This window comes from Arvicanthis niloticus, chromosome 23 (assembly GCF_011762505.2).
Source record: "Arvicanthis niloticus isolate mArvNil1 chromosome 23, mArvNil1.pat.X, whole genome shotgun sequence".
Lineage (NCBI taxonomy): Eukaryota > Metazoa > Chordata > Mammalia > Rodentia > Muridae > Arvicanthis > Arvicanthis niloticus.
The window spans coordinates 1,806,818-1,833,065 of record NC_133430.1 but is presented as its reverse complement, the minus strand read 5'-3'; the positions used below and the strand labels follow the sequence as shown (position 1 = coordinate 1,833,065).

General features: G+C 42.1%; 1 protein-coding gene across 8 annotated transcripts in view; it reads right to left on the bottom strand.

Annotated features, from left to right (window-relative positions):
* Positions 1–26,248, bottom strand: part of Dnah11 (dynein axonemal heavy chain 11) — a 290,461-nt gene that overhangs the window by 89,000 nt on the left and 175,213 nt on the right. For all 8 annotated transcript variants that reach the window (XM_076920922.1, XM_076920924.1, XM_076920923.1 and 5 more), the window contains 3 exons: positions 13,695–13,856; positions 5,367–5,600; positions 2,714–2,860 (listed from right to left, as the gene is read on the bottom strand). In XM_076920922.1, coding sequence (XP_076777037.1) covers positions 2,714–2,860; positions 5,367–5,600; positions 13,695–13,856 — 543 coding nt within the window. The remainder of the gene's footprint in view (positions 1–2,713; positions 2,861–5,366; positions 5,601–13,694; positions 13,857–26,248) is intronic.

Genomic DNA, 26,248 nt, shown 5'->3' with positions numbered 1-26,248 from the left:
TTGCAACAGTGTCACCACACTGGAAAGATTACAGATCTTAGTGAGTCACTAAGCTGCAGCACTCAGTTTCCTCCGCTGAATGGCTGAAAGGCAGTGATCAGAAAGGCTCAGGCTGGAGAAGGGCAACAGCTGCATGTCCTGCCTCTGACACCTGTTTCCTTCTGCCATGACACTACTGCAGGGAATTGGAGATAGTCCCATCCTCAGGTACACCACAAATTTTCTGCTACCACTCCTTGAAGTTTTTTCATAAGAATCTATGCTGACTACAGATTCTCCAGAATTTCATGTTAAAAGCTGACTTGGGGCTGTCCCGGCCACCATCGGAGAACAGCAGCCATGGCCCTGCCCTACTCCATGGCCATGGGCCTCAACAAGGGCCACAAGGTGACGAAGAATGACAGCAAGCCGAGACATAGCCAGCACTACGGGCACCTCACCAAGCACACCAAGTTCTTGTGGGACATGCATGATCTGGGAGGTGTGCAGTTTCGCATGCTAAAAGCTAACCTGGGGATGTAGCTTAGCTGGCAGAGTGCTAGCCCAGCATTCTTGAAAGTCTGTCCTTGATCCTCAGCATTGCATAAACTGAGCAAGCAAGAGGATCAGAAGCTTAAGGGCATCCTCAGCTGTAGAGTGAGTACGAGGTCAGCTTAGGAATACTATGAGACTCTGTCTAAAAAAGGGGTGGAGTTGATTTGAACCCATCCAGAATTCTTTTGTCAATACCCCTTGTATCCCACCATGTGGTTACATTTGGAGATAGGACTTGCACAGAGGCAAAGACATTAAAAAGAGTTAAGATGGGCCCTACTCCAATCTTGCTAGTATCTCTAGAGATGGATGATTTTCAACACATTGAAGGCCACCAGACATCAGAATTCACAAAGGAAAGGCCTAGTCAGGACATAGGGAAATGGTAGCCATTAACAAGCCATGGAGACGTCTTAGGAGAACTTAACCAGCCAATACCTGGATTCTGATATCAGCTTCCTGAATATGAAAAAAACAGCTTATTGCTTAAGCCTTTCAGTCTGGTCCAGTAAAACAACACACTGCTTTCCCGTTGCAAAGTCCATGATTGTCCAATGTTCCAAGATCCCAGAACAGTGCCCATCAACCCAAAACCAAAACAATGAAATAAATGCAGGTATTTGCGTGCATGCAGACACACATATACACACATACAAACACACTCACACAAACACACAAAGCACACACATACTAAATTAATACAATAAAATTAAGCTCTACTGACAAAATGAAAATGTAAACATTATTTATACCTCTTGGTATATACTGGATATAAAATATTATATTTCTCTTTTATGTCTAACAAACCTCATAAAATAACCTATTAGGTGTGTTGTAATTTGTTAAAATATTTTTTCTTTATGCTGGTAATTTTACCTTAGGAATTTACATAAAAATGTGGAAAACAACCCTTTCGAATTCTGTTGAATTTCAAGATTTCCAAGAGGTATCTATGGTGGTGAGGTAATACTTATTAGTAATTATAATTACTAGACCATCATTAAATAAGTCCCCTGGGTGGGATTAGTTTCTGGTAATCACACTACCTATGAAACCTGATTGCTTAAGTCCGTAATATACTTTTAAAGATATTCTACACATATTTGAAACTTAGTGAAAACATGTTACCAAAATAAGTTATGATATGCTTATTGGCCGAGTGAAATGCATTTATTTTTTTTTGCTTCAAGAGTACTGGGTCATAATTTTTAACTGTTTAGAGTTTTTTTTTTTTTTTTTTAATGTAGTTTCCAAACCTTTGGTTGCTCAAGACAAAGTATGCTCAGTATACCTCAGAAAGGAGGACAACTTTTTGATTATGCAAGAATGACTTAGGACCAAAAAAATTCCAGATTTTTAGGTACACTGAAATGCAAAATAACAGCATAATGGTTCACAGTTATGAGACTATAAGCAATTTCCAGTTTTTAATAATAGCCCTGGTTGTAATCTTTTACTATAAATAATAATTGGTGGTAAGCATTTATTAATTTTAATGAATGAGTATTTATGTTTCCTATTCTGTATCTTTCAGGAAATCAGGTCCACAAGAACCATGTTCCATTTGGCTGAATAAAGATCGTGAAGTTTATTTATAGTGGAGAGGCTAGAAACTCAAATTCAAAGAAAACCGCACCCAGAAAACCCGGAAGGCTATTGTTTGTGACAGCAAATTATGGCACAGAATGCCAGGGCCTTTCGGTCCTGTGGAAAAGAACATATTTAGCTTAGGGCTTCATACTGAGTGGACGCTAGTTGTATTATTAAAATGCGAAACTTGAAAACCATCTCGCAAAGTGACGGAACAGGCTTTGTTAACAATTGAGTTGTTCAATTTGCCTAAAAACTGGAAACCTTTAGAAACCTCTGAGGTGACTCCCTGACCTTTACTGTATTACAAATAGGCCTGATGTGCAAGATCCACATCCATTATATGCTTGAATGAGCTCAGTATTTATTGTTCTTTCATATCATTAAAGAGCTAAAAGGTTGGGGAAATGCATAATGTAAAGAAAGGTCAAGTGGTAATCATGGTGTGAAATGCTGTTACATGTGTAACGATAATAATTCCTTAGACTTTATGCTCCCTGGAGAGGAAGTTGTTCAAAATTGTTCACCTACAAAGGTTTATTTTGTGCTAAATATAGCTCAGCACTCTAAATGGTGGAATGCGCCTGACCTTTCTCTCCTCCGCATCCGCGATGGCCTTTTCCCGGCTCACTTTCTCTGTCTGAAGCCCGATCTTTGTGATCAGGGCCTCTGCATCGTGGTTTCTGAGCTGCAGCTCAGCTTCTTGAGAGGCCAGCCTGGACTTTAGATTTCCCACCTGAAAGGAAAAGCCGTCACTTTGTAGCAACTTCCAATGAGAGCATGGCTTAGCTTTCAGCAAAGATGCGGGACCCCTAGCAGTTTTTAGCATGAATCTGTTTCTACCCAATTTCACTGCCTCTCCCATTTGCCAAAACAGCTCCATGTATAGCGCTCAGCATCTGAGAGAGCTGGTAGCATGAGAAAAGCAGAATACAGCTTCACAGGACTTCCATCTTGGACTCTAAACCTGTAGACTTAAGGAAATTCTAACAAAGGTGTTCATCACAACACTTGCTACCTCAGGACACTTTCCTTCTTGGCTCTAAATTCAGCCTCAAGATCACAAAGGCCATGGAGCATGGGCTTAATGACCACCTGTCTGTACTCTTGAAGTAAAGGCACGAGCTGTCTTTGATTGCAGAGTAACTGGCCTCATACTGCGGTGCCAACTGGCTGGTCTTTCCTCCTCTCAGCTAATACAAAATGACTCTCTTCACTTACTCACCTCTGTTGTGTTAATGTAGAGCCACACAGACCATCCAATGCAGAACCTAGCACTACTGAGAAGGGTGAACTGTGTGCTCTTTGGGGATCAACAAGGCACGGGTTAGGGAAACCCTGCGCATGCTTCATAGGTGCATTTTCTCTCTTGGCTCATCACCGAACAGCCTACTTAGCTCTTGAGGAACAATCTTTCTGTGACATCAACACATGTGTCAGCTAAAATGACTGATTCTGCCCATTTTCAGCTGAGACTCTCCTGGGTTCAACAGGTGGCATTTGGCTCCTAAGAGGACTAAATAAAAGACAGCAGAAGTGGAGAATGACTTTGAAGGATCCTGACTCTGTCTCCAAAACACGAAACTGGGGTAACTTCTCTCTCTTTCCTACCTTCCCCGAGTTAAACTCATAGAGAGAAAGAGCAAAGTAAGTATTTATTTTGACTCAATAAAGACACTTGGGAGGCTTTGTCTGTGGCACACATCAGACTGCACCTTGTCCAGGTAAGTTTGTGACCCCCATCCATCCAAACACATCCATCTATAGTCTATACAGACGGCACAGACATGATGTACCTACTGCAGTTCAAACCAGGACTGAGTTTTGGCCTTTCCTGGGTTTCCAAATGTGCTTCTCTGTTCTTTTAGAACCATTGACACTAGTCTCCTGTTGAGCCAAAGTCATTTAAGAGAAAGGGATGGGGGTGGGATACAATTTCAAGCCCTACTTACAGTTTCTAGAGAAGCAGCTGACTTTGAAACACACTAGCCAACCCCGCTTTAGGCAGACAAATGCAGAGAAAAAGACACTTTGTCTCGAATACAATCTGGTCCTACACACTAAGATTCTTCAACTCAGAACTATACCCATAGAGACTCACCAGCATGAATGCTTGAACACAGGCTGAACAAGAAACGACACCTAACAACATACCCAAGTGGATGTGGGAAAGCCCATGAAGCCTCCATCCCACACACAGAACTATGAGCAACCAAGGAAACTTGGATGCAAGAGAGCATCCAACACTCACTGAAAACATAATACAACTAACAGTAAACAGACTTAGCATGCTGTATTTAGAATTGTATACATAGTTACATTCACACATTCAATCTCAATTAGTGAGAGAAACGCCTGTGGATTTGAAGGAGAGAGTGTTAGCATTCTGTCTAGACTCCACCCCCACAGTTACCTGGCAACAGCCAGGTAGGCCTGGCCCACTATAAAAGGGGCTGCTTGCCCCATCCTCTCTCTCTCTTGCTCTCTTGATCTCTCTGTCCCCTCACCCCTTCTTCCTTCCCTTCCCTCACTCCACGTGCTCATGGCCGGCCTCTACTCTTTACTTCTCTGCTCCCTCTCCTCCCTCTCCCTCTCCCCCCCTCCCCGCTTTCCTCCCTCTCCCCCCTCTCCCTCTCTCCCTCTCCCCCTCCCCCTGCCTCTACTACCCTCTTAACTTCCCTCCCCATGCCCTGAATAAACTCTATTCTATACTATACTGTCTTGTGTGGCTGGTCCCTCAGGGGGAAGGGATGCCTTGGCACGGGTCCGGTGAGACATCCCCTTCCTCCATACATCACCACGGAACATATTCTCTTAATCTCTTTCTCTTTTTATAAACACATCAGAGAGGAGGGAAGGTGTATGGAAGGGTTTCTGGGGAGGAGATGGAGAAGTGCTGTGATTATATGATAATCTCAAAAAAAAAAGGCCAAGAAAGAAAAAACAAAAACAAAACAACAACAGCAAAACCCACAAGGAACCCTAGCTCTCTGTGACCAAGCAGAGGCTTCTCTCAGAAAGAGGCACCCTGTTGTCCTCTGGTCACACCTGTGAGGTCAGTCCCCCTGGTCACACCTATGAGGCCTATTCATTCCACTGGTCACACCTATGAGGTCCTTCCCCTTGGTTACACCTGTGAGGGCCTGTCCCCCTGGTAACACCTGTGAGGGCCTTCCCCTTGGTCACACATGTGTGGGCCTGTTCCCCTGATCACACCTGTGAAGGTCTTCCCCTGGTCACACCTGTGAGGCCGTAGTCTGCAGCTTCTGGATCCCATTCGCTAGGTGCTCCTTCTTCTGCTTTACCTCTTCTCGCTTCTTCTTCAGCAGGCTCTTAAACAGTGATATTTGTTCTAAGAAACTCCTCGGGGTAGTATAGTTGTATCTTCTCTCATTTTGGTAGTACCAGGCACTCACTTCCTTTACACTGGTGTGAACATGAGCCATGAAAAGGCTGATAGAATCTTTGTGCTGTGGCTGAAACATAGATAGTACATTTCAAATGAAATCGTTTTGAGTTGAAAATATAATTTAGAAAATAAAGGGGAACAAAAACTCCAAAAATTATACAGTATTTTTTTTAAAGCCAGGGAGACCTACAGTAGAAGTTAGGAATTTTTTACTTCATCTTTGTGAGACACCCATAGGATTGGAGGCCTAACTATGGAGCACTTGGCCTTCCTAATGGGTACGCTAAGTAAGACAAAAGATGTTTTATGTGGTTCTCAACCAAAACCCAAAAGCCAACAGAAAGGACAAAGTTCAAATCTTCACAACTTTACCTATTACATGTATAGGAAGGGAAGGAAAGGGAAGGGAAAGGAAGGGAAGGGAAGGGAAGGGAAGGGAAGGGAAGGGAAGGGAAGGGAAGGGAAGGGAAGGGAAGGGAAGGGAAGGGAAGGGAAGGGAAGGGAAGGACACATGACAATATTTGGAGGATACTTTTTGGGGGAAGATTTGGAGGGATACTTTTTGGGGGAAGATATTGCTTTCAAGCTGGACTTTAGGCAAAAAGAATCAATACAAAGTAGGGGTGCAAAACACATGGAGAAATATAGCTTTATGGGAACCCCTGTTAAACTGAATGGATGGGCAAGCTATCTAAACCACTCATTCTGAGGGGAAAATATGCTGGTCGTTTCTATTCTTATCTGGAGAAGTAACCATCAACAACAAAACCAACACAAGGCAGAACACTCCTCCCCCTTCCCCTCCCCCTCCCCCCACATCCCACCCCTCCTCTCCCACCCCTCCTCCACCTCCATACTTTCCCCTCCCCCACCTCCCACCCCTCTGCCCCCCACAGCTCCCCACCCCCACCTCTCATCCCCTTTGCTCCCCCACCCCCACCCCACACAGAGTCTCTGCAGATCGCCTGCCATCCCTCCCATGTGTCCTCTGTGACTTCTGGAATAGTTAACTTTTTAATTTGTACAGCCACATCTCCCTCATTCTAATGATTATTTATTGCATTCTGTACAAGATGAACCTGGTTCAATTAATCAAGGGAAGCCTAAAAATCAATTAATATGAATTAAATGAGCTACACCAACTCTTTGGAAAGTCACACATAATTTACCAAAGTGTTGTCAATAACGCTCAGGCGGCTTCAGGAAAATTGCACACAAGTGGCCGATGATGCAGTTAAACGCTTCAAACCTGGACCATCAATATTGCAACCAGAGGCGCCTGTGAGCAGAACTGCAAAGTGAACAGCAGACTGTTCCTCTGCGGTGTCCTTAAGCACACAGATTCCCTAACCTCGCAACAAACCTCAAACGTAGGTAAAATCTTCACGTAAGTGCACCACTGTTGGGCTGGTTAAAAAAAAAAATCTGTCTCACTAGTCACTGAAAGAATGTGTGTTCAAAGCAAAACTCAGGGTTACAAAACTTGAATTGTATTGGATTCTAAGGGACCCAAGAAGTGTGAGTGTAGCAATCAGTGGACTCAGAAGAGAAAATTTATGAGTGTGTATAAATGTCACAGACATCATATTTCCCTGAGGACTTTATTTTTAAAACAGCTTGGCTCCCTTATAACCACACACAAGCCTGCTCCCGTCCTGTCTTGCTTTGACAAGAACTTTCACACATACCTTCCTAGGATACAGACAAACACCTCCTCAGCCAAGTGTAACCTCCTTACAAAGAAAAAAAAAAAAAAAAAACTGGCTTCTGCCCAACCATGACCCTTATGAGGAGGCTCCTCGGCAGCCCTGAATGCTCCTTTTAACAACAGTTTCATTTGTAAATCTCTGATGGAAAGAGTGGCTTCCGGGAGAGTTGGAAGTGGCCCGACACAACTTGTCTCAATGGGGCAAAATAACTATTGTTATCGGGCTTAACAAAATGGCTCAGCATGGGAGTCTCACCGAGCCAGGGAGCAGCTGGTTGTAATTCACACTGTTTTTCAGAAAACTCTAATCGTTCCAGAACAGACCTCTTTGATGACTGGTCTTCCCTGCATTCTCAATTTGTCACTTTCTCTTATGATAAGGTCAGTAGTGACAGCACTTCCTGACATTAACAGCTGTGGCTTTTAAAAGGGTCATTGTAGAACTACTAATTGCAGTAATTTCATTAGCATAAATTATTTATTCTGCCATTCATTTATCTCCAGTTTTCTTCTGAGGGGGGCGGAGAGGGACTGCTGAGGGCTGCAGCAACCCAGTGTGGTAAGTTCACACTTCCAGAGACACAGGCAAGACCATCTTTTCTGCCAGATTTGTCCCTTCAGGGGAAGCAGTTGACAACACTTTGTGGTCCTTTTGCAGCCAATAGTGGGGAAGGCAAAAATACAAATAAGCAGAGTGCTATTATGCAATGGCACTAAATCCATGGCCTTCCTGCTAAGATTGCTTTGGGAAGCCATGCTGTCTGTATTGCAAAATTAAATGCACAGATAAGACTGTGTTTTTCCTCATATAAAGAAAGAAATGTTTATTTTCCAGTCTCTCAGTTAGCTTGCTGTAAACATAGAAACATAAACTCTATGGTGCCTGGTGGGATGGTTTTCCGGCACTGGCTTTCACTGCCATACCAAGTACCCAGGAGGTCACTCTACAAGCCAGTGCCCAGTGCCCTCACTGGGAATGTCAGCAGAGGTGAATGCACATTCTGTAATTTTTTAAAAATGTATTTTATTTCTTTTCATGAACAGTAAAGCACACTATACCTGTTTATAAAATTAAATTTGGATTTGCAAGAAAGGCAAATGAAAAAAACCAGAAGAGATGAAAGAGTTTGTTGTTTGTTTGTTTCTTTTGTTTTAGTTAAACCCAGGACAATTTTGTCACATACGATGTCATAGTCTTCTAGGGAGTCTTGAAATTATTTGTTGAACTTAAATGTCAAACTACAAAGTTATAAAATCTATTATTTATAATTCATTCTTTTGTGGGTTGATAAAAGACTGAATTAGATATTCAGGGCAAGGAGGCTTATTAAAGAGAATTTAATATTAAAACAGAGGAAAAGTATTCCATTTGAGCACCTTTAAGCTCCTCACAGAGCTTACTTTCCCCAACATATAAACTGATGAGGCAGAACCAAGGTTTGAATCCTAGGACCTAGGTTACATTTCCAGGTCTGAAAAACTAAGTAAACGCTCATGTTCCCTTTGCTTCCTCCTGCCCACAAAAATGGTCCCTTTGCATCATTTCCTTTTCATGTTTTCTAAATAACTGTGCACAAATGCACAAATGCAGTAAAGGAAAGCCTGGGCTCTGGAATCGAACCACAGGCTTGACCATGAGCCTCCATCTGTCACCTATGCAAGGACAGGCCCTTCTCAGGAGCCTGGATCAGAGATGTAAACAGTACAGGCACTGGAGTCCTGCACCATGCTTCAACAAGCGCTGAGTGCTGACCCAAGGCAGCTCTCTACCCTTGTGGTTTTCACTTTTTGCCTTTAAGTTTGGAATCCATTGATTGGTCAGAGGCGAGATCAGGTCCAGGTAAGGGTCCACTATCAGAAGAGGTGGTTCTGGGAGTCTATTCCACAACATGGAAACATTGAAGTGACTGAGATTTAATGCAATGAAGAGTCCAGAGGAAACACAGTGAAGCCCAACTACCCTCTTCCCATCCATTCATCCATCTCATCCATCTTCCATCCATCCATCATCCATCCATCATCCATCCATCATCCATCCATCCACCATCACCCATCCATCCATCCATCTATCCATCCATCCATCCACCATCACCCATCCATCCACCAGCATCCATCCATCCATCCATCCATCCATCCATCCATCCATCACCCATCCATCTACCATCACCCATCTATCCATTCATCCATCCATCCATCCACCATCACCCATCCATCCATCATCACCCATCTAGCCATCCATCCATCATCCATCCATCTTGCATGTGTTTTGCATCACACATAAGTGTGTACCAGAAGTTGATGTTGAAGTCTTCCTTAATCACTTCCTACCTTATTATAAACTTAGGGAAGATCTCTCAGTTGAACCCAGAACTCATTGATTCAAGCTAGTGTAGGTAGCTGGCTTGCTTTGGGAACCCCCTTTCTCTGACTCTCTAGTGCTGCTATCCCCAACCAGAATTCATGTGGGTGCTAGGGTCAGAACTACACACACACACACACACACACACACACACACACACTTGTGTGGCAGATCCTTAGTACCCATCAAGCCATCTCCCTAGCCCAAGATAACCCTTGCTATGGGAAGATAAGGCAGGAGATGTTGTGGCTGGTGAGGCTAACATGTCCAGAAAAGCCACAAAACTATGAAATTTTATGTAGAGCTGGCTCTGGCTGAATAATACACACAGATCCTGGACAGCCAAAAGAACTGGACCCTGCTTTTATGGGTAGTAGGATCCCTAACCTTTAGAAAGCTGTAAAAAAAAAAAAAAAGTGTTGAGAAAATAGTATTCTTTTAAAACCTGTATTCTAAATGTACCTAGTAGGCACAAAGCACCAAATACGTAATGACACGCATTCACAGCTAAAGAAGACAGATGGGGAAGAACGTGAACAGTGATGGATCTTTCTCGCCCATTTGAAGACAGAAGCTGAGGCTAGGATGAAGTTTAGGCAGACCCCTGAGATCTTCTTTTGGTTTTGTCTTGGTTCTTCAAAAATGTCTTTAGTGTAACTAACGTGTAGGAAACTAGATATTCTAAAAGGATGTGTACACAGCTCTCTTCAGCTATCAGACTGTTGAAACAACAGACTCCAAAGAATTAGAACTGGCCCAGGAATCCTACTCTAGGGAAAGGCTGAAGCCACTATGATGGCTACCAGAAGAAGTGTTTTCATACAAGATATCAAACACATTGCTGGTAAGACACTGAAGGGGTCATGGTGGGTGGGGCCACACCTGGGCCAGGATCTCCTAATCACATAAAGCTCATGCATTCTATTTAAGTCTAACCTTATGCTAGTAGCTTAAAGACAGACTTGAGCTTTCACTGAGCCCCTCTCTGATGTTCTCTCCAATGTGACCCCACTAAACAGACTCTCTTTTCTGTTTCCACATTCTCTGTGTCTTTACTCATTGTATTGAGTATGCATAGCTAAACCCAGCTCACTAAGGCTACCAACAGGGCCCAGGATTATGCTTTAAAAGTTATGGTAATGTCTGTCTCACTGCTCAGTGATATTTTCCTCAAGTGGGATTCCTATACGGCACAGCCAACTTTGGACTTTGTAAGTTAACACTTGTAATTGACATTTTAAAGAAAGAATTGTGGCCCAAATCATCAATATTGCATAGCTATTACTGATGTAATAAATGTAATGCCCCTCCTGTTTGGCACAAAGAATTCGTGTGTGTGTGTGTGTGTGTGTGTGTGTGTGTGTGCGTGTGTGTGTGTGTACGTACGTGTGTAGTCACACACATATGTAGGCACCGGAGAAGCATCAAGTCTAAATCAGGCAGAAAGGTAACTTTTCTATTTGAGTGGATAACCCCTGCCATTCTGTGCTACACTTTCACAAGTATGGGTTGCAGACATGGAGGCAACACTGCATTTCAGTGTTATGGTGACATGGCACATTGAGCTGTGAGTCCACACTGTAGTGTCATAACCTCAGGAGGGCAGACCTTCCTCTGTCAGTCAGATGGCATGCCCAAGTGACATGTGCTGCTTCTGTCCTCAAATCCTGCAACAGCATGCACCCTCTCCTGTCAGCTCATATTTTTAATTTACATTAAAATGTGTCCTTTCATATGACCCTGCTTTCAATGATGCTTAAGGCTCATTTTGCCTTAAACCAAAACCAATGTTTTTCTCTTATGTTCCCGGTACCATCTACTTTTTGCCCCACACATGCCTAACTGGAGCCTGAGCACTAACCAGTAAGGTTTTCACCTGATCACATCCCCAGCATGCTACGTCTGCATCTTCAACCCCACTCCTAGTGGTATTCAGGACTGTCTCTCCCTCCTGCCTTACATTGCCACTTCCTACTTCACAGCGAGAGGCAGCACATGTAGACATGAGTGTCTGATGAGTCACACAGGGACTGACACTTAGGTGTCAGGCTGCTTTTGCTCTTTTATTTGTCAGCTGTCATTTAGTTCAGTATCAGGAAACAGAAGAAAAAAAAAACAAAAAACCCAGCATACCCATTCAGTTACATGCAGTCAGGGCTATGGACCACAATAGCCCTGGGTGCTGTGTGTGTACTGATGGGAATTTACGTGTCAAGGTATATAAAATGGCTTGTCATTAATGAATTTTTTTTCTCTACACCCACAGGGGGTCACCTTGTATAAGTACCTTCCACTTACCCAATGAGGTCAATAATTAAGAAGTGCCAAAATTATGCAGATAACTTTCAGTCTTGATGATGGAAATTAAGACCAAGAAAGTGACCAAATTAGTACTCATTCAAAAATTTAAAAGCTCTTTCTGACCCCTACAGAAAAGATAGTTTTTAGGGGAATGTGGTCCACACCATACTCTGAATTATAATTGTTGCTTCCTGTGTGACAAATCAGGAAGGTGGGAGGGTTCGATAAGCACCTTACACTGAAAGGAAATCATCTGGCTGATTTGTTAGCAGGTGTAATTCAGCTTGATGGAAAAGCTGAAGTGCCTGAAAAGTATTTCTATTTGACACTCAGGATCCTATAGGAGGCAGCATGACACTGTTGAATAGACCACAGCATCCTGTCCAGTCCTCAGGACTGCAAAGCCCGCCTCATCCAGCAGGTGTCAATAGTCCTGGCCAGGCTGAGTTGCCGCTCTCCTGGAGGAAGCAGCCGCAGACACAGGACAGCAAAGACTGTGATGCTGTGGGTATGCTTCTCTGTAGCTGCTAGCTAGGATCTCTTACCAACCAAGGAAAATCAAAACTATACTCAGAGACCAGCCCACTTCTTTTGTTTCAAGCCTGATAAAACGAACCAAGGAAACCAGAAATCTGCTAGCAATATTTGGCACAGTTTGATTCCTGTAGATTCAGAACTCCCAGCCTCCCTTCTCACTGTTGGAAGACAAGATGAGGTGCCAGTACTTCTGCAATTCAAAGAACCTGACGACTGTCCTAGGGGCTGGTCATAACACTTAACATTACTTCTATCAAAACTAACGGCTCTCTAGAAGTAAAGATCTAATTCCCCCTACCCCACCCCAAAGTTTAGAAGATCCTCTTTTTCTGTTTCCTTGTGCATGTGCTGGTCACATGACTGTGGAGAAGAGAAGGAGAGAGGAGACAGACTTGTGCTCCCATCCCAGATGTGTCTGCCATGTTAAATGTTGCTTCCCCTGGCAGTCCAGTGATCTAACAGATTCATAGACTATTTTAGAGGGGAAAAACCTATATACAGCAGTGGATGGTTTTTACCACTTTCAAGAGATACACACCCATATGGTTACTCCCCTTTTAAGCAGAAAGCAAAGGAAAAGTGACATACCAAGCAACATAGGTAGTTGCATACTAACTGCTCAAGTTCATAAAAATACCCAGACTCTAACCACCTGGCCACCCAAGGACACACTATTTAACTAAGTGTGGTAATGCTACTTTGGAAGGGAGTAGTCATGGCTTCTGGAGTAAGGGAGAGGATGAGGACTTGAGACATTACTTCTTACATGTCCCCAATCAATTTTGGCTCAGAGAGCCACTTCTGCTAATTCTGGGTCTATTTAGGAACTCCTACCGTATTGCTCAATGGGAGGCAAGAGCAAAGCTCTCTGGGAGTCACACCTTAACACAACCTCTCCAATCAGAAAGTATCTAGACATCAACCCCACATCTGGGAAATCGGGAGGCTTACTTTAGCTGTTTTCTTTACTTTTTAAACCTGTTTTTTTTTTTTTCCACACAGACATTTTAAAATGTATTTGGAGTTACCAAGCTCATCAATAAGTGACAAACATAATTTATAACCCCATAAGGCCAGAATCCCAACTCCAACAATGCACAAGAAACAGAAACAATGAAAAACAACATAAAAAGAAGTAAAGAGATACATATTTGATACAGAGATTGTGAAACCGAAAGTGGCTGACCTGGCTTCCTGCCAATAGTGTACTGAGACTTGTGCATGCAACATACTTACCTCAGGCTGACTCAACTTACCTCAATCCCCTCGATTTCTTCAATGAACCTCCTGCTGACTGAAACCAGAGCCTCCTGTGGCCATGTATGAAACCAGTCAATAGCTGTGTAGTTAACTATGGCTGGGAACTTCCGGGCTCTAACTCGCAGTGTGTGACCAACCGGTGAGAAACAAAAAACCATCTGTAGAGAGCGGGGTGAGGGGAGAACAGGTCAGAAACAACAGAGAGATGTGTGTGCCAGGTAGTACACAGAAATCTCAGACAATGAGGGAGGGGGTGAGGCCAGACACACTGGTCAGTTACTCCAGACCAGGCCATTGTGCAAGGCAGCATTGACTTTCAGGGTGGCATTGCTACAGGGCAGACAGAAGTACAGTTGTGCTTTCCTCAAAATGGGGCCCCTCTTCTCTCAAGCATGGCTCATGATTCCCTTTGGGAGTGGGACTTCATCATGAAGTAAGAATGTCAATATTTTCACCTTCAAATTCTTTCTGTTCAGTGATTCAGTAGGTTTCACAAAACTGAAATACCCTTTCCAAAACAAAATATAAAATAATAAAATAAAGCCAGTTTTATCATTGCAAACGACACCAATCTCTGTTTGCCTTTAAAACAAAAATATCTGCTTTAGTTCTCACCTGAGATTTTTTTTTTTTTCAGAGAAAAATTTTAAGACTTGGGCAATATGTTTCTGTTAAGAAAAGTTTCTGATGTAAACCTGAAAGATTTTTTTTACTAGCTATTTAATGATGTAAAAGTTAATTAATACCTGAATAAGCCATTGGTCTGTGTTTGGGATCTGCCAGGGACCAGTTCTAGGATCCCCAAAATAACTCAAAGGGTTTTCAAGCATTTGCATGAAAGGTATATATATCACTTTCACAGATCAAACTTATATCCTTCAACCACCTACTAGTCCTTCTTGCTAGGATTACCTATTGTCCCTAGGACAAAGGAAACAGTATTGGGAGTTTTATTCTGTGCTATTTAGGGAATCAAGACAATAAAAAAGTGTGTGCATGCTCAGTACAATTATGTGCACACTTGGTACAGCTGTGTTCCTCTTCAAATATTTTCACTGCACAGCTGGTGGGATTCATGGATGGCGGTATGACAGCCAGGGGAGCCAGTTGTATATTTGAATTCTCTCTTTAGACACAGGGATTCTGTCCACAGAGCCTGAGGTTGGTTGCAACAGCATGTCACAGACAGTGGATGGGAGGAACTCTTCATTGTCAGCAGAGTAGCTGTGACCCTATTGTGCCCATTCAAGGGTCCTTTAGAGCTTTAGAGGACCATCTGAGGGGGAATCTCAGGAGCAGCATGAAGACACTAGAGCCTGAAAGCACTCTTTATCCCCCATCCCCACCCCTATAGACCTGAAAACTAGGTTATCTGTTAACTGGGAAAGGCCTGAGTGGAAAGTATCTTTTCTCTTCTCAGGACAGGTTGATTGTAGAAAATGAGGCCCTCCAGGTTCCAAGGCTGAGGTCAAGACTGTGGTCAGCCAAAGGATGTGGTCACTGTCTCAGAGGACATTTTTTTTTAACCTATGGCAGTTTTAAATCCACGTGAGAAAAAAACTCCAGCATATATCAACCTGTGCAATACCTCATTTAACAGGTTTATTTGCTATAGTCAAAATTTCAAGACCAACAAATGATAATATCTTTTTTTTTTTTTTACTATGATTATACTGTTAAATTGTGTTAGTGTGTGGTATGGTGCTACTAGCTATGGGCAGAATGTATACCTCTTGAACCTTTTCATCATTTATGAGTTAAACTCTTTATCTATCCACAGAGACTTTTTCGCAGTCTCTTGAGTCTATGGCAGACACGGTACCAGCTTCTACAAGTTTAACTCAGTGGATATAGTATAAGCAGACTATGGAGTATTGGTCTGTCTAGGATGGGCTTAGCCAGTGCCATCAAAAGTCATCTATGGTGTGGCAAATATTTACAGTACAATAATATCTCATTGTTTATGTATATTTTCCTCTTATCTGTCCATATATTTCTTTGGTTTCTTCCTGGAAGCATATATTGCCAATCTGTCCTGCCAGACTTCCTGGTGCTTGAACTTCATTATAATATATAGTCACTTCTCAGAATATCTTTTGAAAGCCATAGGTCTTCTTTATCTAGTGCACAACCCTGTGTGAAATTATATGATGACCATTCTTGTTTAATTATTTGCTAGTGACAAGACACAAGAAAATGTATCTAATTCTAGAAAACAAAAATAGATTGATAAAAAGATCTAGTTATATTATCTTTCTTTAAAAAAAAAAGATTTATTTATTTATGTATATGGGTACACTGTAGTTGTCTTCAGACACACCAGAAGAGGGCATCAGATCACATTGCAGATGGTTGTGAGCCACCATGTGGTTTCTGGGAATTGACTTCAGGATCTCTGGAAGAGCAGTCAGTGCTCTTAACCACTGAGCCATCTCTCCAGCCCATATTATTTTTCAAGAAATAATTTAGGCATGGTAATAAAGTAACAGAGAAAGATCATTTTCCCCCCAAGGCTGAATAGATATAATTCAGACACTATTCTTAAGAGTCAACAGTATGCCAGTGACAAGGATAGAAATAGATTAAATATAGAAGCCATGGAAAAAAAATACTTGGAACCTCGAGTATGAGATGCTATTTTGTTTTTCTCTGCCTCTGCTATACTCAAATGAAGTTTCTGAAATCATGCAAAGAGAACCAGTTGTGGAAAGCTAGCATCTTGGGAAGAGATGAGGAATCCTTGAGTGTGGGGAGAAGAAAAGGCTAGAAGGAGAAACCTAAGACCTGAACTGTAATTTAAAAAATTAGACATTGTCACCAAAGTTTTCTTAGCATATGTAATATTTGAGTAATCATTTTACAACTAATGAAATGATAATAATGAATATATGATCATCAATATGTATGTCATGATAAATATGGGCACATGTGAGGTTGAGGAGGAAGAGGAACTCCGAGAAGAAATCTTCTCTTACCTTAACAACGATCAGCTCAAAATGGACTAAGGTCTTCCAGGTCAATCTGATACTCACAAGGACAGCATGCTAGTTTGACTTTGCCATGGAAATGATTAAGCAAAATAATTTGCAATATCTCATTTTTCTCTTTAATTATGGACCTGTATGGGCATGTGCATGTCTGAACAAATGACAGAAAAACCCAAAGGTTCAGGATACTTTGGAGCTGGAGTTACAAGCGGTTGTGAGCCACTCTGCATGGGTGATAGGAACCCAATTCCAGTCCTGGGCAAGCGAGCTTGAGTTCTCACCTATGGAGAAAGCTTCCAGCTTCACTTCTATTTGTATCTCGAGAGCTGGTCTTGCTATCTAACATCAGCTGTCTGGAAATCATTGCACAAACTCACAGTAATTCTCCTTTTTAGCTCCCAAGTGCTGGGACTATGGTGTGCACCATGGCATCTGGACACCTTTTCAATGACTTTGCAGTTGGTCAAGTACTCACAGAATGAAATGGAAACTTTTGATAATTTTAGGAATCATAAATCATCTAAACTAGTACCTGGAAGCTCAACTATAGAAATATCTTTGCTCATCCACAGCTCCTATGAAGTGATTGGAAGGGTGTTGTTAGTCTGAGGCTTTGACTATTAACCCAATGAGAGTACAGAGTGCTCCTGCCAATCCCCACCCTTTTTTAGGCAACAGTACTCTATGAGGTTTTCCAGGAGGCCATGCAAATGCTTACAGCTATTGGTTCCTTTACTTTTTCATAAAACTGGTCGGTACAACTTTCTGATAACCTGTAGTAAGCCCATGGGAAATTTATTTTGTGTTAGGGGACTGATGGTCATTCTGAATAGCTTTCTCTTTATATGCTTAATAACTTAAGTGGGATTAACATAAAGAAGGATATTTTCTAAGAAATAAAAAAAATGGTTGGCCATATTATCGTCTTGTCCAGAATTCAATATTTCAGACTCTACTGATATGCACGTGGGTGTTCCTCTTATGAACTTTACATCTAAGGGAGTTGGTTGATATCTGGGGCATCTAACTGGATATACACGCTGGAGTTAGAGCATGGGTGCTGGCATTTTATAGACCTCCACAGAAGCCCAGGGAGCAGCTCAGCTATGAGGAGCTCTTACATATCTTCTCTCACAAACACTAACCTTTTGTTAGGCATCATCTTTGACTTAGACATGATTTTTAATAATAAATTTTATTATTGTGTACATATATGGTATGTGTGCATGTGTGTGTGCATACATGTGTATGTATGGGTGAGTGTGTATGTGTTATAGCATGTATGTGAAAGTCACAGGACAACTTTACAAAGTTACTTTTCTTCTACTTTTATATGAGTTCCGGGGATTGAACTCAGATTGGCAGGCTTGATGCTAAGTACATTACCAGCTGGATGATTTTTTTTAACTTGTGAAATAAGATACCTGAGTTAAACAGAAATACTGTACTAATATCTCTACTCATGTACAAGCAAGACAGAAAAGCCTAGATACTGAGGTGTCCTAGAGACTGTACCCTATAACCCTAGCTGGAGACTGTGTAAACAGGATCTTAAAGAGACGGTCAGATTCATCCCACCACAGTAGCTTTGCTACATCTTCCTGGAAACACACCTTGCTGCATAAACATTAGTCAGGTCTCCACAAGACAAGAATTGGACTGCAGTGAGCCCACAAGGGGTGTTAATCAACAAGCTTTGGGGAGGAAAACAGGGTTTGGACTTAGATATCCTTGCCTTGAAGTAAAACTCAAGTTAGTGTGTGCTAGAGAAAAGAACCCATCCCTTACCTGAATTCAGTTTGGCTACCTTAAGGAAGTACCTAGATTCAATGCAATAGTCATCTGCCCTGCAAAGGTGTGCCTGACAATGCCAAATGAACGTCAGTGGGGACAGGAAGAAACCCACCTACATGGAAACAAAGTTAAACGCTGCAGGCAGCTGTACTGTTTCTAAAGGCAAATTCTCCCAAGTACAAAAACAAGCCCAGATATCACTACAGATGCCTCTCTGGCAGCTCTGACATCTGAGTGTCAGTTGTCAAGAACTTGCTTTTGGGATCTATACCATAAAATTTTCAATTTTTTCCCCTTTCCCCACAGAGGTGCTATGACTCATTTGAGATAACCCACATTTTACCACGCTTTGTAACATGTTTCAGTTTTTCTGTAGATACAATCCCTCCTTGAGTACATATTTATTTGTGTATTACTAACAGGACTCAGGCCATTTCATCTCCTAATGGAAATTTGAATTGCTACAGTCACTATATTTTTTTTTTCCAGCTGAAGTAGTTTATTCTCAGGTAGAAGGAACCCTCCCACATATTTACTTCCACAGCACCCATCCATAACTTATGTTTGCATTTATCATCCAAAGCCCTAGTATATTTCAAGAATAATAAGCTCCGAGTCTTGCTGAGGCAGCCCCTATGGGATGAGGCTTTATCACAGAAAGCATTCTCTGTTTGAAAACTGTCACTTTATCACCCTCCTCATGCCTTCGTACCGTATCCTCCATCCAACCAGCTTTTAATTTCAACTCTTTTTAAAAGATCCAACAGCGTCTTCAAAGTGTGTACACAGAAGACACTTCGATATGAGTGTCTGCTTCAGACGGTGTACAATAAAATCATCTCAGAACTTCTGACCTGGCAACACTGCATTTCAGATTTTACTTGAAAGTAATATTTGGTACCAATTCATTTTGATTCTTTAATTCGTGTGTGTGTGTGTGTGTGTGTGTGTGTGTGTGTGTGTGTGTACATAGGTGTGTACATGGTGGAAGTCTGTCCTTGACTTCCACCTTGAGACACGTCTCTGTGTTGTTTGCTGTTGCTGCATAAGCTAGGCTAGCTGGCTCAAGAACTTCTGTCTCCACCTTTCCACTGTAGGAGCGCTGGGATTACAGGCTGTGCTATCACACTCAGCTTTATGTGGGCTCTGGGATTTGAACTCAAGTCCTCACACGTATACAGAAAGTGCTTTACCTACTAGGTTATCTCCTTAGCCCCTATTTTCATTTTTTAAAAACAAGGAAACTACTGTACTTAAAAAGAATGTGCATTCATCTGAGGAACCCAGGCAGGAGGAGGAGGTCTTTCCCCTGGCTGTTTTCCCTGGGATTGCAGTGATGATGTACAGCTTTGCAGGCCAATCTGCAGCCCCTTAATGCAATCCTTCACTTTTGTTAGTTTTTTTTTAATTGATACCTATTTTTTCTTGTAAATAGGTCAGAATTTGAGACATGTCATGCAGTTTCTGGTAGCACCACTGTTAGAGCAGCTGGCATCACTATAGCACCATCTTCCACGTGTATAAGGGCAGGCCTCACGCTCTGCTGGAAAATACTATGAACGCAGACTGCTTTCCTAAATGCAAAGTACATTCTGTGTAAAGTGACCTTTGTTCTGAGACTGCGCCTTTCACTGCTGGTGTTAAAAGTTTGTTTTAGAGGTTTATGGGGACAGCCCGATGATTCACGTGCTTGCTTCGCAAGCAGGAGATCTTTAGTTCAACCATGAGAAATCTCCCATATTAAAAAGCCAGGAGTGGCCATGCCGGCTCAAAATCTCGGTGCTGGGGAGGCAGAGATGGGAGGATTTCTGGAGTTCTCTGGACGGCCCATCTGCCTACTTAGAGACCTCCAGGCCAGTGAGACCCTGTCTCAGCAAAGAAAGAAAGAAAGAAAGAAAGAAAGAAAGAAAGAAAGAAAGAAAGAAAGAAAGAAAGAAAGAAAGAAGAGAGAGAGACAGAGAAGAGAAGAGAAGAGAAGAGAAGAGAAGAGAAGAGAAGAGAAGAGAAGAGAAGAGAGAGAGAGAATATGCAGATAGCACCTGAAGAGTGATACCCAAAACTGCCCTCTGGCATCTACATTTTATACATATGCTTACACACCCACACATACATTCTTCTAAATACACATGAATGCTCACTCCCATACGTTCATGTATAGACAGACAGGCAGGCAGGTAGACAGACAGACAATTTAGAGACACTATTTAGAGTATGAAATAACAGAGAAGACATCTACTTCCTGGTGATTCTCTCATTGAAACCTTTATCACTGGGCTTTCTTTTACAGCAGCGAATTCTCCTTCCATTTCATAGATGTAGGTTCACAGTACTTATGGTAGCTATTAGACCAGTGATTGTTGTCCCCACAGTGATGTGGGCTCTAGATGGGCTGGGGCTGGGCTGTCATAGTTCTGTCATCTCCCCAGGACACATCACAGGACCTCAATAAACACATGCCGAGTGACAAATGGCTAAATGAAAGTGTGAACAGGTAGCAGCTCAGAATCTCCACTTGGGGAAACAGAACACTAATAGTTTTTGTGCTTGTGTCATGATTTTTTTGAGGTTGTGCTGGCTTATCACATATCAAAGTTCATGAAGCTCAGATACGCAGCACAAGATAGTGTGGTGGCTTAAGGAAGATTATCCCTCATAGGCTCTTGTGGTTGAATACTTAGTTCCCAGTTGGTAGTGATACTGAGGAAGGTGATGGACCCTTTTGGAGGTGGAGAACGGGGCGGGGGGAGGTCTGTCATTGGGTCAGGCTTTAGGACTTATAGCTGCATCCCAGTTCTGTTCCTCTGTCTCTCTGTCTCTCTCTGTCTCTTTCTCTGTGTCTCTCTCTCTCTCTCTCTTTCTGTCTCTCTGTCTCTTTCTCTGTGTCTCTGTTTCTCTGTCTCTCTCTGCCTCTGTCTCTCTCTCTGTCTCTCTCTATCTTTCTGTCTCTCTGTCTCTTTCTCTGTGTCTCTGTCTCTGTCTATCTCTCTCTCTCTCACTCACTCTCTCCTTTCTCTTTGCTTCCTGCTCTGGCTGGTTACCCTCCCTGATTCCATGTTTTCTTTCTCATGATGGAGTCGATGCCTCTGTAGTTGTAAGCCAAAGCAAACACCCTTTCTCCTCTAAAGTATTTTGGATTTGGTATTTTATCACAGCAACAGAAAATTAACTGATACAGACAGCATTTTTTGTCTCCTTAATTTCTTTGCAATTTACCAACAACCATAGAAAATGGAGAGACACAGTGGTGGTTCCAAAAAGCAAGGCTCTAGAAAAAAAAAACCGGAGAGGGACATAGCCCTAGGTGGCCAGCCCTTGGCTTCCTCTTCATCAATGTGTGAAAGAGTTAGAATCCTGGGCAGGAGGGGTACCAATAGCACTCCTCTGGATGGAGCCATGCTCTATGATCATGCTGTTGAAGGCTGGTCTCAGTGCAGAAGTCCTCAGAGCAGGGGCTGTTGGTGAATGCAGTGGGAGGGGCAGGTTACTGTGTTCTTGACTCATAAGGGTTATCTTGTCTTCGGGACCTCAACACTCTAGTGCTTTGCTCCCTGGCCACCATGAGGTGACTATCTCTGCTTCAGCATGTGTTTCCCATCATGGTGTTCTATCTAAGTGAATAGGAATAAAAGCCACAAAATCTACAATCCTTTGCTTTTCAAACTCTTTCCTCAGGTGTTTTGTCTTAGTGATGCACAGCTGACTCGTTGTTCACAGGTGAGCAAATCAACTGGACCTAAGGAGATTCTTAGATATTGTATCCCATATATGTAGGGATATAATATGTAACATTTGGTTAGAGGAGAGATTATATAATAAGAGGCTTGGGTAAATTTTTCATGGTGAAAAATATAATATTTTCTAATATTGTCATATTTTCTAGATATTTTGTTAGATACTTTCTAATAAATAATATTATTTAGAATAAATCACATTTGCTTTAAATGGTTTATTCTGTGCATCAAATTCCTGAAATATTTTACTTTTTTTTTTAGGTAGGCCTTCAAACCTAAAATATATTATAAAAAATAAAAGAAAGGGAAAAGTTACCTAAAGCCTTCCTGAATTTACATCCATTATATGTAAATATAGATAAAGCTTTTTTATATACAGCAAACTTGGATGTGATTTATCAGTATGCTATCTTTAGATGAAATGATTAAAGATAGTTTTTATTTTCTTTATGTAGCCCTTTATTTTTACATTCTCTACAATGTCTGTATGTTTCTTATATTATCAGAAATGGATCTCTCTACATACACCTAGACAGTCAGATCACGAAATGGACAGATACCTAAATCTGGACACAGAGTAGAGGTTGGTAAATAAGCCAGGTGCTGCCCATATCACAGGGCCAGGAAAGGAAACAAAATAAAGTTTCTTGGGTTAATCCGAGCCCACAGGAGGAAAGATTAAATTGATGTCATTCTAGTACAAGATGAGGACCCTGTAGGGAGTCTCATACTACATAGGCTTGGACCACTGGTTCCTCTGCAGCAATCCAAGGACATGCATTTGATCACTGGTAATGGGGAATAGCCTGTTCACTCAGAAGACACTTCTATGTGCCAATAGATTCTCTCAGTCCTGCATTTCCAACAAACCAATGCTTAGTGGTTAGCATGAGTGATGGGTGATACCAGCAACCCCTGTGGCACAGTTAACTCCTGTCTAGTCAGGAGCACAGGCAAAGAAGACACCAACTCATCAGAAATCCAATCTGTAGCCTGAACTGATAAACTGCACAGTCTGTGAAAATATCAGGGTAATGTGGGTGGCTTTTTAAGATAACAGAGATGAAGGGCATATGTAGAGATCGTGAAGGCTGAAGCTGTCATTTAATTGGAAAGCTGTCAGCCAGTCCATTTTTGCATACCAGTTCTTTTTTGGGTGAAGAGGTCAGCAGATTGAGGAAGTCACAAGCAGGTCTCTATCTCAGCAAGCCTTGCTTGTGTGTGGAATCAAAAAAATGCAAAAAGACTGGTAGTTGTAAAAAGATATGAAAATCCAGGACAGCAGGGTGTCAATCTTAACTCTAGGAATACTAATAAGCCCAAGGAGAAACTATGTGATTATCTCAATAGACACTGACAAGGAATTCAAGAGAGACTTCCTTGACAAAATGGACGTGTAAAATCAAGAGCCAATAGGAGATGTTACTGTGAAGCATCAGAGACTTCCTGCCCAAGTCAGGGTCCAGAAACAATCACGGTTAGCATCACTGTTGTCTTCTGTAGTCCTTACCAAGGCAGTAGAGATAAATCACACAGTCAAAATGCATTTGTCCGTGAAGGCTATCTATATAAAATCACTCAGCTCCTAGAAACTGCTTCAAGAGGGTCTAAGCAGGTGGTGCAGTCCCGCAATCCAGTACTTGGAAGGCTAAAGCCAAAGGATTACAAGTTTGAGGCTAGCCCAGGCCAAGTCACAGGTAACGCCAGGTTACCAGGTCAGCCATGTCTCAAGTAACAAAATAAAAGTTGGTTGTTGTACATGCAGCAAGGGTGAAGTGGGAGGCAGAGATAGGGAAATCCTAGAAGACCAGCTTGGCCAACCTGGCCTACCTGGTGATGTTGAAAGTGGGGCTGCTCTGATCTCTAACTCTCATATATACATCTACAGTGTACACCTGCGTACACATGTACCTGCACATGCATGCGCCCACATGAGCGCACTCACAGACCCATGAAAACCAGCAACCAAATTGGTAAGACAGGAGATGAGATAGCTAGTCACAAAATTAAAAGATAATATTTTTTTCCATATTAAAATAAGAGAAAGTTTATTAGAACAGTAGAATATATTATATCATAAAAATCAAATCTCCCCCTTACAGAAATTATTAAGTAGTTAGCATGATCTAGCCAGAATTAAAATGGTGGCAGAATGTGACAATATGATTCCAGTGCTCGTTCACATGTAGGAACACATAAGAATAAGGAAAAGCTTGATCAGAAGCAGTAATCAGATACTAGAATACACAAGAAAGTATTGCTAATTTGCATAGGGCAATGTTGAAGCCAGTGGAGCTTAGCAGGGAAAGAGAGTGGAGAATCTGAAGAGATTGTAACCACATCTATTCCTGATTTAATATAGGTAATGCATAAAACTGTTGGGAAAGGAACATCCGGCATTAAGATAAAGATATCCTTGGGGGAGGAAATAACCTGATATTTCTTAGCCTACTCTACACTACACAGAGTAGGAAATATTTTCTAGAGGTAACATTCCTTAAAAACTAAACCCTACCTAACTTGTGATTGTTAACTCTGGGATTCTTCAACTCTCTGACCACACATAACCAACACACATTTTGCAGAAATCATACTGGGGATCTTGAATTTTAACCTTTCCTTGGCTGGTGGCGTGCAGTCTGCTGTCTTCCAATGATGGTAATGCTCTCATCCTGAGGACCTAGTGCATTGTGGGGCTAAGCTATGACATCCTACAGGGGAGTACATTTTCAACTTACAATACTTGACCTGTGGTTGACTTACTGGGACATCACCCTGTGGTAAGCTGAGGCACACTTATGTTCCCAAATTCATTTTCAATCTTATGTCATTAAAAAAAAAAATGTGTGAAGATCAAATACCCCCTCTCCTGAGCCCACTGTAGCTGTAACACACTTATGGTCACTAGGATAACAGCTCAGGGTATTTTGAAAGGGGTGAGTTCTAGTTTCCTGAAACAGGTAACCAGCTCTTTTACTTCCTCCTCTCCTGGATTGGAATGTGAATGTGCTCTGTGGCTCTGTGATGAGGAGGAAGGACGTATCCAGATTATGCTAAGACTGATGAGACTATAGGTCTCCAAGGGCCAGGGTAGGCTGACAGGTGGGAGAGGTTCTGAGGTCTTAATACAGTTAACCTCTTAATACAGTTCCTCATGCTGTGGTGACCCCTAGCCATAAAACTATGCTCCCTGCTACTTCATAACTGTAATTTTGCTACTGTTATTAATCATAATTTGAATATAACATATGCAGGATATCTGATATGTGCCCTGTGAAAGGGTCATTCATCCCCCAAAGGGTCATGACCCACAGGTTGAGAACAACTGTTCTAAGCACGATAACTTTGGAAGACCAGGCGGTGTAACACATGCTTGTTGTAATCCTAGCATTGGGTAGATAGAGAGGCAGGAGGATTGCTGGGTTCTAACTTGGCCTGGGCTACATTATTAGTTCTAGTCTAGAAAAAAAGCATAAAAGGTAATCAAAGAAGAAAGAAGGAAGAGGAAGAAGGAAGGAAAAGAAGGGAGAAGGAGGAAGAGGAAGATGAGAAGGAAGAAAAGGAAGAGGAAGAAGAGGAAGAAGAGGAAGAAGAGGAGGACTTTTCTAAGCTGATAAGAAACTCCCATGGCTGTCACTACCCTGTCTAAAGGTTCACAGAAGAGCAAGTTTCCTTGGTGGTCTGTGATTTGGATGTTCATGTCAATGTTACCGAGTGATTCTGGGCTGAGTTTAGAAGGTTCACATGTGAACCTTTAGAAGGTTCACATGCCTCAGAGGCTTCTCCCTAACTGGACATTTCTGGCTGGTGTCACTGTTGCTGTCCACCCAGCCCTCTCCAGCGTCCCATGCTCTGTAGTTACCACAGAGCCTTCCACTGATGGACGGGTACAGAGATACTAGAAGAGGCAGCAAAGTGATAGTTTCTCAAGGATTCTAACTTTGCACTGGGAAGATCAAATCACTACAACGGTGTTATGTGGTCGGCGTCTGCAAGTCTGGAGCGTCTGTTCTCTTGTAATGCTTGACCTCCGCTGAT